Genomic DNA, 12266 nt, shown 5'->3' with positions numbered 1-12266 from the left:
GGGACTACAGGCACCAGCCACCTCGCCCGGCTAGTTTTTTGTATTTTTTGGTAGAGACGGGGTTTCACCGTGTTAGCCAGGATGGTCTCGAACTCCTGACCTCATGATCCGCCCGTCTCAGCCTCCCAAAGTGCTGGGATTATAGGCTTGAGCCACCGCGCCCGGCCCAAAAATGTATTTTTAAACAGTTACACTTTTGTTTGGGCACAGTGGCTCACGCCTGTAATCCCAGCACTTTGGGAGGCCGAGGCAGGTGGATCGCCTGAGGTCAGGAGTTTGAGACCAGACTGGTCAAAATGATGAAACCCCATCTCTACCAAAAATACAAAAAAATTAGCCGTCCATAATGGCACATGGCCTGTAGTCCCAGCGACTCAGGGGGCTGAGGTAGGAGAATTGCTTGAGCCCTGGAGGCGGAGGTTGCAGTGAGCCGAGATCATGCCATTGCACTCCAGCCTGGGAGATAAAAGCGAAACCCCTTCTCAAAAAAAAAAAAAAAATTTTTTTCAGGAAATTACGCTTTTGTATGTGTTTTCTCTATCAGGACTTTATTCGCCAAATCTGTCATCTCCACTTCTATTTTTAAGCTGTATCAGGACAGCTAGACATGTGGTATTATTTCCTTAGAGTGACAGTTTGCTCCTCCAAGTATCAACTGGCTTTTTAATTTCTTCCATTTAGAAGACGTGAGCTCTCAGTTTAACCACTGATGAATTGTCCTCTGTAAAAGGCAGGTTCTCTCTGATTTAGTTGTTGGTAGGAAAAGGAAACAAAGAATGAAACCAAGGTCACCTTTTGAGTCTCAATTAAGTAGTGACTTTGTTTCGTTGGCAACCAAGTCAGAAGCTGCCGAGTGTCACAGCGTTTTCTCCCAAATGGAAGATACTAAAGATTAAGTTTTTAAAGTTCTTTTTGTCTGAGGACCAACATACGCCAGAGAATTTGCCTTTTAGAGAGCCTACTAAATTCCAAGGAAGGCTTAGAGAACAGTTGGGTGGCCTTTTCTTTAGAAACAATCTGGTGTGATTTTTCTTAAACATCTTGTCAATTTAGAGGTAGCAGAGAGCTTATTGTAAATGCAGTGTAAGAGCAACTTAAATGATAATTCTTGTATAGCTGCTTACATAAGAAGTTGGTGTCCAGGTGCGGTGGCTCACGCCTCTAATCCCAGCACTTCGGGAGGCCAAGGCGAGTGGATCTCTTGAGCTCAGAAGTTCAAGACTTGCCTGGGCAACATGGTGAAACCCTGTCCCTACAAAAAAATTTAAAAATAATTAGCCGGGTGTGATGGCACGTGCCTGCAGCCCCACCTACTCGAGGGGCCGAGGTGGGAGGATCTCTTGAGGCCTGGGAGGTGTCGGTTGCAGTGACCCCACTTCACACAACTGCACTCCAGCCTGGGCAACAGAGTGAGAACGTCTCTCAAAAAGAAGTTAGTGTGTGTCTGTTTACTTTGATTAGACCTAAGTGAATCTGAGCATTTGTAAAGTTTAGTAGGTTAATCGAACAACCTTTAACTGTTTACTCTATATCAGCTACTAGAAACTGGCTTCATCAATTTTCTTTTTCTCTCACTGGGCGCAGTGGCTCACGCCTGTAATCCTAGCACTTTGGGAGGCCGAGGCAGGTGGATCACCTGAGATTAGGAGTTCGAGACCAGCCTGGCCAACATGGCGAAATCCCGCCTCTACTAAAAATACAAAAATTAGCCAGGTGTGGCAGTATGCGCCTGTAATCCTAGCTACTCAGGAGGCTGAGGTAGGAGACTCGCTTGAACCCAGGAGGCAGAGGCTACAGTGAGCCAAAATCACACCATTGCACTCTAGCCTGAGTGACAGAGCAAGATTCCATCTCAAAAAAAAAAAAATCTTTTTTTTTTTTTTTTTTTTTTTTTTAAAAGAGATGACCTGGCCCTGTTGCCCCGCCCAGAGTGCAGTAGGGCAATCGTAGCTCACTATAGTCTCGAACTCTTAGCCTCAGGCAATCCTCCTGCCTCAATCTCCCAAGTAGCTAGGACTACAGGTGCATGCCACCATGTCTAGCTCTTTTGTAGAGACAGGGTCTCACTGTGTTGCCCAGGCCAGTGTTGAACGCCTGGACTCCTCAAGCAATCATCCCACCTAGGCCTCCCAAACTGCTGGGATTACAGGCGTGACCTACCACGCCCAGCCCATCAATTTCCTTACCTGTTGACAGTCTTGAGTATTTGCACAGCTGGCTTTGGAAGGAACATGGAAAAAAAGGACTTCTGAATCTTAGCAGTATAGTAAATAGTGTTTATTTTCATTTATTATTTACTTATTTAGAGTCCCACTCTGTCACCCTGGCTGGAGTGCAGTGGCTCAATCACAGATCACTGCAGCCTTGACCTGTGAAGCTCAAGTGAGCCTCCCACCTCAGCCTCTTGAGTAGCTGGGACTACAGGTGTACCCAGCTAATTTTTTTTTTTTTTTTTTTTTTTTTTTGAGACGGAGTCTTGCTCTGTTGCCCGGGCTGGAGTGCAGTGGCCAGATCTCAGCTCACTGCAAGCTCCGCCTCCCGGGTTTACGCCATTCTCCTGCCTCAGCCTCCCGAGTAGCGGGGACTACAGGCGCCCGCCACCTCGCCCGGCTAGTTTTTTGTGTTTTTAGTAGAGACGGGGTTTCACTGTGTTAGCCAGGATGGTCTCGATCTCCTGACCTCGTGATCCGCCCGTCTCGGCCTCCCAAAGTGCTGGGATTACAGGCTTGAGCCACCGCGCCCGGCCCCCAGCTAATTTTTGTATTTTTTTTTTTTTGTAGAGACGTATCACCGTGTTGCCCAGGCTGGTCTCAAATTCCTGGCCTCAAACAGTTGGCCTGCCTTGACCTCCCAAAGTGCTGAGATTACAGGCATGAGTCACTGCACCTGGCCTATTTTTAGATATATATTTTATAATTTATTTAATGCTATGAATTAATAACCACCACCCTTACTGTGTCCAGGGAACACTTGTCCTCCAAGGCCAGCCAGATTTGTGGGTCTGCTGAAAGCATTAATTTCTCTAAGAAAATAAAGCAGTCTGTATTTTATGAACTATAGAAATAGTTGCAGATTAAGATTCCTTAGGGAGAGGCAGTAGCTTGGTTTGGTTTGCTTTGGTTATCGACAGTGTTTTTTTAAGGCATAGGAAAATGCGTCTGACAGAGGTAGGAAGCATCATTCCTAACTATAGAAAAAGATAAGATTCTAGGCCTCTAAACAATTCCAACTTCTAGGCATCCATCCTCTGTCTTCCTGGCTTCCTAGGAAACCACAGCTTCTCCAGGGAGTCTATGCCATGGGCTTCAATCGACCTTCCAAGATACAAGAGAACGCATTACCCATGATGCTTGCTGAACCGTGAGTATGCAGACCAAGTGCATCTCTCCCAGTGTGATTAAATCAGTCTTCCACAAACTGCCTTTTTGTGCCTGAGAACAGAAGGGGCTGTTTGAGGCCACGTGTTTCCTCAGGAAAACAGCTTAGGCAAGTGCAGAGAAAATTGGATGGAGTTAGATACAGTTTCTGCCTTTTCCACTTAACAATAGAAACTTATAGAGAAAAATAGTGCTTTATTCTATGCTATCTTAAAAATTGGGCTTAAGGCCGGGCATGGTGGCTCACTCCTGTAATCCTAGCAATTTGGGAGGCCAAGGCGGGTGGATCACCTGAGGTCAGGAGTTTGAGTCCAGCCAGGCCAACATGGCAAAACCCTGTCTCTACTAAAAGTACAAAAATTAGCTGGGTGCAGTGGCCCACACCTGTTATCCTAGCACTTTGGGAGGCCAAGGTGGGTGGACTGCCTGAGCTCAGGAATTTGAGAGCAGCCTGGGCAACATGCTGAAACCCCGTCTTACTAATAAAAAAAAATTTTTTTAATGAATTATCTGGGCCTGGTGGCATGTGCCTGTAGTCCCAGCTACTGGGGAGGCTAAAGCAGGAGAATTGCTTGAACCCAGGAAGCAGAGGTTGCATTGAGCTGAGATGGTGCCACTGCACTCTAGCCTGGGCAACAGAGCAAGACCCTGTCTCAAAAAAAAAAAAAAAAAACTAACTAAAAATACAAAAATTAGCCTGGCATGGTGGCACGTGCCTGTGGTCTCAGCTACATGGGAGGCTGAGGCAGGAGAATCGCTTGAACTCCAGGGGCAGAGGTTGCAGTGAGCCGAGATCGCGCCACTACACTATAGCCTGGGAAACAGAGTGAGACTCTGTCTCAAGAAAAAAAAAATTGGGTTTGAAAAATATTATTTTGATGTGAATGGTGTTGCAATGAATTAAAAAACAAACAAAATAGGCCGGGCGCGGTGGCTCAAGCCTGTAATCCCAGCACTTTGGGAGGCCGAGATGGGCGGATCACTAGGTCAGGAGATCGAGACCACCCTGGCTAACACGGTGAAACCCCGTCTCTACTAAAAAATACAAAAAACTAGCCAGGCGAGGTGGTGGGCTCCTGTAGTCCCAGCTACTCGGGAGGCTGAGGCAGGAGAATGGCGTAAACCTGGGAGGCGGAGCTTGCAGTGAGTGGAGATCACGCCACTGCACTCCAGCCTGGGCGACAGAGTGAGACTCCGTCTCAAAAAAAAAAAAAAAACAACAACAAACAAAATATTATTTGGAAATTTTTGAGACCTACACAGAGGTGTAAAGTACAATACCAAGAATAGCTCTGTAGCCCTATCCTGCCAAGAAAGGAAGCAGGTCCAGTTGATAGTTGAAGCCCCTGAATTCCCCTCCTTCCACATCCTTCTCCCACCCTGACCAGAGTGAGCTCCTTTTGAGACAGGGTCTCACCGTTTCCCTGGCTAGAGTGTAGTGGTGCAATTATAGCCCACTGCAGCCTCGACCTCCTGACTTTAAACAAATTTTTTTGTAGTTTGAGAAGCTGAGGCACGTGGATCACCTGAGGTCAGGAGTTTGAGACCAGCCTGGCCAACATGGTGAAACCCCGTGTCTACAAAAAATTTAAAAAAATTAGCCGGCCGTGGCAGCACACACCTGTAATCCCAGCTGCTAGGGAGGCTGAGGTGGGAGGATCGCTTGAACCCAGGAAGCAGAGGTTGCAATGAGCCAAGATTACACCACTGCACTCCAGCCTGGGCGACAGAGTAAGACTGTCTCAAAAAAAAAAAAAAAATTTTTGTAGAGACAGGGTTATCACTATGTTGCCAGGGCTGGTCTCAAACTCCTGGCCTCAAGTGAGTCTCCAGCCTCAGCCTCCCAAAGTGTTGGGATTACAGGCATGTGTTACTGCATCTGGCATATTTATCTTTTTTTCTTTTTTGAAATGGAGTCTCCTCTGTCACACAGGCTGGAATGCAGTGGTGCGATTTCGGCTCACTGCAGCCTCTGCCTTCCGGGTTCAAGTAATTCTCCTGCCTCAGCCTCCTGAATAGCTGTGATTACAGGTGCCTGCCACCACACCTGGCTACTTTTTGTATTTTTTGTTTGTTTGTTTGTTTTTGAGATGAAGTCTCGCTCTGTTGCCCAGGCTAGAGTGCAGTGGTGCAGTCTCGGCTCACTGCAACCTCCGCCTCCCGGGTTCAAGCGATTCTCCTGGCTCAGCTTCCTGAGTAGCTGGGATTACAGGTGCCCGCCACCATGCCTGGCTAATTTTTGTATTTTTAGTAGAGATGCGGTTTCACCATGTTGACCAAGCTGGTCTCGAACTCCTGACCTCGTGATCTGCCCGCCTCGACCTCCCAAAGTGCTGGGATTACAGGCATGAGCCACCGTGCCCAGCCTAATTTTTGTATTTTTAATGGAGGTGGAGTTTCACCATGTGTTGGCCAGGCTGGTCTCGAACTCCTGACCTCAAGTGATTTGCCCACCTTAGCTTATTTAGCCTTTTTTTTTTTTGTGAGACAGAGTCTAGCTTTGTCGCCCAGGCTGGAGTGCAGTGACACAATCTCGGCTCACTGCAAGCTCCGCCTCCCGGGTTCACACCATTCTCCCCCACCTCAGCCTCCCGAGTAGTTGGGACTACAGGTGCCCGCCACCACGCCTGGTAATTTTTTGTATTTTTAGTAGAGACGAGGTTTCACCATGTTAACCAGGATGGTCTCGATCTCCTGACTTTGCGATCCGCCCGTCTCAGCCTCCCAAAGTGCTGGGATTACAGGCGTGAGCCATATTTATCTTTTTTAAAAATGACAAACATGCCACCTATTCCCATGATGCTGGGTCCCATAAAGTGGAATGTAAAAATTCCCCCTAAAACATCCACCTGACTTAGCATCTTGTCCATAAAGCTGGGGAAAGGCACACACAGAAGGAGCCAAATTTTGGAATGCATCACGCCTCAGCCAAAAATATTGATGGGAACTTGTCTGGGTACAGATCTTACTCTGCACACTTGATTTCCCTGTGACCCTTGGGGTACAAAACTGGAGTCCTCTAGCTGTGCTAGAGGCTAGAATGAGAATTTCTTGGTGTAAGCCCGTTTAAAATAATCATTTATTTTACAATTTAAGCAGCTTTTTAATAGCATATTAAAAAATGTATGAAAGTAATTTCTCCTCAGTGGAGAAAACCTGGGTAATACAGAGAAGCATCAGGGGGAAATATGCCTTTCATTCAGAAAGAACGTTGACATGTTACTGAGTTTCACCAATATGTTTCATTTGTGTTCTTCCTTGATCTAGCCCACAGAACCTGATTGCACAGTCTCAGTCTGGCACTGGTAAAACAGCTGCCTTTGTCTTAGCCATGCTCAGTCGAGTGGAGCCAGCAGACAGATATCCCCAGGTGAGGGCTTGCGGGGCTGGGTATCCTGGGTTGCTTGCCCTGGGGAGCGCAATGCCATCTGGTGGGGATTAACGAGAGGTCTGAAGCTTCTGACGCCTTAGGCTATGGCTCAGGCAGAGCAAGTTCCTACACCAGGCCCTGACCTGGGAGGATGTGCTTGGAAGCAGCAGCCTTAGACCATGGCTTCCAAAGCCCTCTGCCAAGCCAGGGCTACCTGCTGCAGGCTTCAATCTATAGCTGAAAGGTGGGCCTGGATGGAACGACATGCTTCCCTGTGCTGTTCAAGTGCTAATAACATCAGCATACTGGGTGCCTTCAGGTCTGTTACCAAATGGTTCTCCTAAACTCATCCTTTATGATTTTTCTGTCAGTGTCTGTGCCTCTCCCCAACATATGAGCTGGCGCTTCAAACAGGAAAAGTGATTGAGCAGATGGGCAAATTTTACCCAGAACTGAAGCTTGCCTATGCTGTTCGAGGCAATAAATGTGAGTACAGCAGGCGACACCTAAACAGTGAGCAGGGTAGGGGGTTGGGTGTTTGAATTTTGAAGATGCAATGACCATATCCAACTTTCTAATTCAGTCTGACTCTGGAGCCTAACTGTGTTGCTCTCTTTGAATCTATTTGAATACCTGCTAATTTGTTAACAGTCTTTTTCAGTCTTAAAATAAGATTTTTGGTTGATAAAAAAAATCCATGCATGGCTCACAGTGTTCTTAATATCTAGAGTTCTTCGCTAAGAAGGTAGAGTTTTGAATTTAGCATCCAGAGTTCTGGTACCTGCTTACCAAAGAGGGATTAACAGGACTGAGGATGGAAGGTTGGGGTTAGCTCCCTTTCTTTAAAAGTAAGCAAAACCAGGTACAGTGGCTCACACCTGCAATCCCAGCCCTTTGGGAGGCCAGGGTGGGAGGATTGCTTCAGCACATGGTTCAAGACCAGCCTGGGCAACATACACACACACACACACAAAATTAGCCAAGCGGCCGGGCACGGTGGCTCACACCTGTAATCCCAGCACGTTGGGAGGCCGAGGTGGGCAGATCACAAGGTCAGGAGATCGAGACCATCCTGGTTAACACTGTGAAACCCCGTCTTTACTAAAAAATACAAAAAATTAGCCGGTTGTGGTGGCGGGCATCTGTAGTCCCAGATACTCGGGAGGCTGAGGCGGGAGAATGGCATGAACCCGGGAGGCAGAGCTTGCAGTGAGCCGAGATCACGCCACTGCACTTCAGCCTGGACAACAGAGCAAGACTCCATCTCAAAAAAAAAAAAAAAAAATTAGCCAGCGTGGAAGTGCCAGCTTATAGTCCCAGCCTTTTGAGAGGCTGAGGCAGGAGGATCACTTGACCCTGTGTGGTCAGTGCTACAGTGAGCCATGACTGTGTCACTGCACTCTAGTCTGGGCAACAGAGTGAGACCCTGTCTCAAAATAAATAAATAAATAAACAAACATAAAAAGAGTTGGATGATGTTGGATTATAGGAGGAAGAAGAAAGGAACTGATGCTTATTGAAGGACTGCTGTGTGGGATTTGATCCTGACCACAGTGCACTGAGATAGGTATCATTCTGCCCACTTCACAGCAGAAGAAACCAAGACTGAGGGGAACACTCGTGTGTTTTGAAATCTGGAAATAACTTGTTCTCCTAGTCCTAGAAGGATGGGCAGGGCTTTGATTTCCAGAGCTGGCTTTGCCTTTGAAATACCCATGAAAATCACCTGGGTCTCCACAGTGGAAAGAGGCCAGAAGATCAGTGAGCAGATTGTCATTGGCACCCCTGGGACCGTGCTGGACTGGTGCTCCAAGCTCAAGTTCATTGATCCCAAGAAAATCAAGGTGTTTGTTCTGGATGAAGCTGACGTCATGATAGCCACTCAGGGCCACCAGGATCAGAGCATCCGCATCCAGAGGTAGGGATCTCGAGGGCAGAGGACTCCTCAGCCTCCCCATCTGCAGTGTCTTCTCCCTTCACTTCAGACGCCTCCTCTGGCCTCTGCCAGGGTCTTGGCTCTCGTACTCTCAGCAGCATTTGTTTGACAGGCCATTTCCATGTCAGCACTGACCACAGTCCCTCCCAGCCTGGGCTGAGAAAGGAGACCTAGGGACTCTCCCCCAACCCCTGTCCCCCACCCAGGCCTACTGCTCCTCCTCCCCCTTCAGCCTTCCTGGGCATCTAGACCCTCCCAGCTGGGGAGGCTGTGCTTCCGCTGCTTCCCGGGGCCACCTGGGGCCACATGCCAGGGCCTTCCCTTGCAGGATGCTGCCCAGGAACTGCCAGATGCTGCTTTTCTCTGCCACCTTTGAAGACTCTGTCTGGAAGTTTGCCCAGAAAGTGGTCCCAGACCCAAACATTATCAAACTGAAGCGGGAGGAAGAGACCCTGGACACCATCAAGCAGTACTATGTCCTGTGCAGCAGCAGAGACGAGAAGTTCCAGGCCTTGTGTAACCTCTATGGGGCCATCACCATTGCTCAAGCCATGATCTTCTGCCATGTGAGTAGTAGCAGCAGTGGCAGGCCTGGCCCTTCCCTCTCAGCCAGCTCCACACAGGGCTCAGGAGGACTGGATGCCCCTGGGTGCCGTGGGAAGAAAGGAAGTGGTTTCTGAAGATGTAAGAGACAGGCTCTCCTTTAGTCGGGGTAATGGTAGTATCCCAAGGGATACATAGCCTAAACATAGAGCCCCTGAACTTTATGTCTTATTTGTGGATGATGTATTATTGCGTAACCCAAGAGAATCACCTCATATTTGTAAGAAAAATTAAAAATTCAACGAGATGGCCAGGCACGGTGGCTCATGCCTGTAATCGCAGCACTTTGGGAGGCCGAGGCGGGCAGATCACGAGGTCAGGAGACTGAGACCATCCTGGCTAACATGGTGAAATCCCATTTCTACTAAAAGTACAAAAAATTAGCTGGGCATGGTGGCGGGTGCCTGTAATCCCAGCCACTCGGGAGGCTGAGACAAGAGAATGGTGTGAACCTGGGAGGCGGAGCTTGCAGTGAGCTGAGATCACACCACTACACTCCAGCCTGGCGACAGAGTGAGACTCCATCTCAAAAAAAAAAAAAATGTTCAGCAAGATGGTTAGTCATAACATTCACACACATAGTTTTCCAGTCTCGAACAGCAAATACTTACAAAATAGGATAGTTCTCATTGATAATAGAAAAAATAAATATTTAAGATCTCTGAAGAAAATGTCAAAATGATTTTAGAATAAAAGAGACAGCTGAGCGCGGTGGCTCACGCCTGTAATCTCAACACTTTGGTAGACCGAGGTGGGCAGATCACCTGAGGTCAGGAGTTGGAGATCAGCCTGACCAACATGGAGAAACCCTGTCTCTACTAAAAATACAAAATTAACCAGACGTGGTGGCGCATGCCTGTAATCCCAGCTACTCGGGAGGCTGAGGCAGCGGAATCACTTTAACCCGGGAGGCGGAGGTTGCAGTGAGCCGATATTGCGCCACTGCACTCCAGCCTGGGTGACAGAGCGAGACTCCATCTCAAAAAAAAAAAAAAAAAAAAAAGAGGCCAGGCTCAGTGGCTCATGCCTGTAATCCCAACACTTTTGGAGGCCAAGTCAGAAAGATTGCTTCAGCCCAGGAGTTTGAGACCAGCGTGGGCAACATCGGGAGACCCCATCTCTAAAACTCTTTAAAAAAAATTTAGCTGGATGTGGTGGCACACACCTGTGGTCTCAGCTACTCGGAAGACTGAGGTGGGAGGATCCTTTGAGCCCAGGAGTTAGAGGCCGCAGTCAGCTGTGATCATGCCACTGCACTTAGCATGGCTCACAAAGCAACACCCTGTCTCGAAACAAAGAAACATACAAGGTAATGATATAGTGATAACAGTAATATCTCAAATATAATCTACATTCTCCTTCCTCCACTTGTGCCAAAAGTATTCTTTTTTCTTTTTTTGAGACAGAGTCTAACTCTGTAACCCAGGCTGGAGTGCAATGGCTTCATCTTGGCTCACTGCAACTTCTGTCTCCCGGGTTCAGGTGATTCTGCTGCCTCAGCCTCCAAAGTGGCTGGGATTATAGGCACCTGCCATCATGCCCAGCTAATTTTTATATTTTTGGTAGAGGGGTTTTCACCATGTTGCCCAGGCTGGTCTTGAACTGCTGACCACAGGTGATCCACCTGATGTGGCCTCCCAAAGTACTGGGATTACAGGCGTGAGCCACTGTGCCTGGCGCAAAAAAATATTCTTTTTTTTTTCTTTTGAGATGGTCTCACTACCTTGCCCAGGCTGGACTCAAACTCCTGGGCTCAAGCGATTCTCCCACCTCAACCTCCCAAGTAGCTGGGACTCCAGGCATATGGCACTGTGCCCAGCTCATCTTTATTGCTTTTTGTTTTGTTAAATCCAAGAGCCAGTCAAGGTTTGCTTGTTGCATTTAATTGTCATGTCTCTTAAGACTCCTAAATCTAGAAGAATTTCCTCACCTGCATTTTATTGCCTCCCATTACAATGACATCTTGAAGCATCTAGGGTAGTCTTTTGTTTTTTTTTGAGACGGAGTTTCGCTTTTGTTGCCAAGGCTGGAGTGCAGTGGCGCAATCTTGGTTCACCACAACCTCTGCTTCCTGGGTTCAAGCCATTCTCCTGCCTCAGCCTCCTGAGTAGCAGGGATTATATGCACGTGCCACCACACCTGGCTAACTTTTGTATTTTTAGTAGAGACCATGTTGTCTGGCCCCCGGGGTAGTCTTTTACTCCTAGGCTCAAGTGATCCTTCACCTTGGTCTCCCAAAGTGCTGTGATTATAGGCGTGAGCCACTATATCTTGCCCCAGGTTAAATATTTTTGTGGTATAAATTTTCTTTTCTTGGCCGGGCTCGGTGGCTCAAGCCTGTAATCCCAGCACTTTGGGAGGCCGAGACGGGCAGATCACGAGGTCAGGAGATCGAGACCATCCTGGCTAACACGGTGAAACCCCGTCTCTACTAAAAAAAATACAAAACACTAGCCGGGCGAGGTGGCAGGCGCCTGTAGTCCCAGCTACTCAGGAGGCTGAGGCAGGAGAATGGCGTAAGCCTGGGAGGCGGAGCTTGCAGCGAGCTGAGATCCGGCCACCGCACTCCAGCCTGGGCTACAGAGCGAGACTCCGTCTCAAAAAAAAAAAAAAAAAAAATTTCTTTTCTTTCTTTTTTTTTTTTTTTTTTTTGGAGACAGGGTCTTGCTCCATCGCCCAGGCTGGAGTGCAATGGTGCAATCTTGGCTCACCAGCCTCAGCCACCCAGGTTCAGACGATTCTCCTGCCTCAGCTCCTGCAAGTAGCTGGGACTTTACAGGCCCACGCCACCATGCCTAGCTAAATTTTTTGTAGAAACAGGGTTTGGCCATGTTGCCCAGGCTGCTCTCAAACTCCTGAGTTCAACCGATCCACGTGCCTCTGCCTCCCAACGTGCTAGGATTACAGGTGTGAGCCACCATGTCCAGTCAGGTACAAATGTTTTTGTAAGATTACAACCCATGTGACATTGTTACTTCCT

At 48.0% G+C, this 12266-nt stretch overlaps 1 protein-coding gene across 1 annotated transcript in view; it reads left to right on the top strand.

Moving 5' to 3' along the window:
• DDX19A (DEAD-box helicase 19A) overlaps window positions 1-12266 on the top strand; it is a 29045-nt gene that overhangs the window by 13463 nt on the left and 3316 nt on the right. The window contains exons 5-9 of the mRNA XM_007993650.3: window positions 3268-3360; window positions 6645-6747; window positions 7119-7233; window positions 8488-8665; window positions 9012-9249. Of these exons, the coding sequence (XP_007991841.1) occupies window positions 3268-3360; window positions 6645-6747; window positions 7119-7233; window positions 8488-8665; window positions 9012-9249 (727 nt within the window). The remainder of the gene's footprint in view (window positions 1-3267; window positions 3361-6644; window positions 6748-7118; window positions 7234-8487; window positions 8666-9011; window positions 9250-12266) is intronic.

The sequence above is a fragment of the Chlorocebus sabaeus genome, chromosome 5 (genome assembly GCF_047675955.1).
Source record: "Chlorocebus sabaeus isolate Y175 chromosome 5, mChlSab1.0.hap1, whole genome shotgun sequence".
NCBI classification, from domain to species: domain Eukaryota; kingdom Metazoa; phylum Chordata; class Mammalia; order Primates; family Cercopithecidae; genus Chlorocebus; species Chlorocebus sabaeus.
Note: the sequence above shows the minus strand (reverse complement) of the source record. Positions and strands in the feature narration are given on the sequence as shown.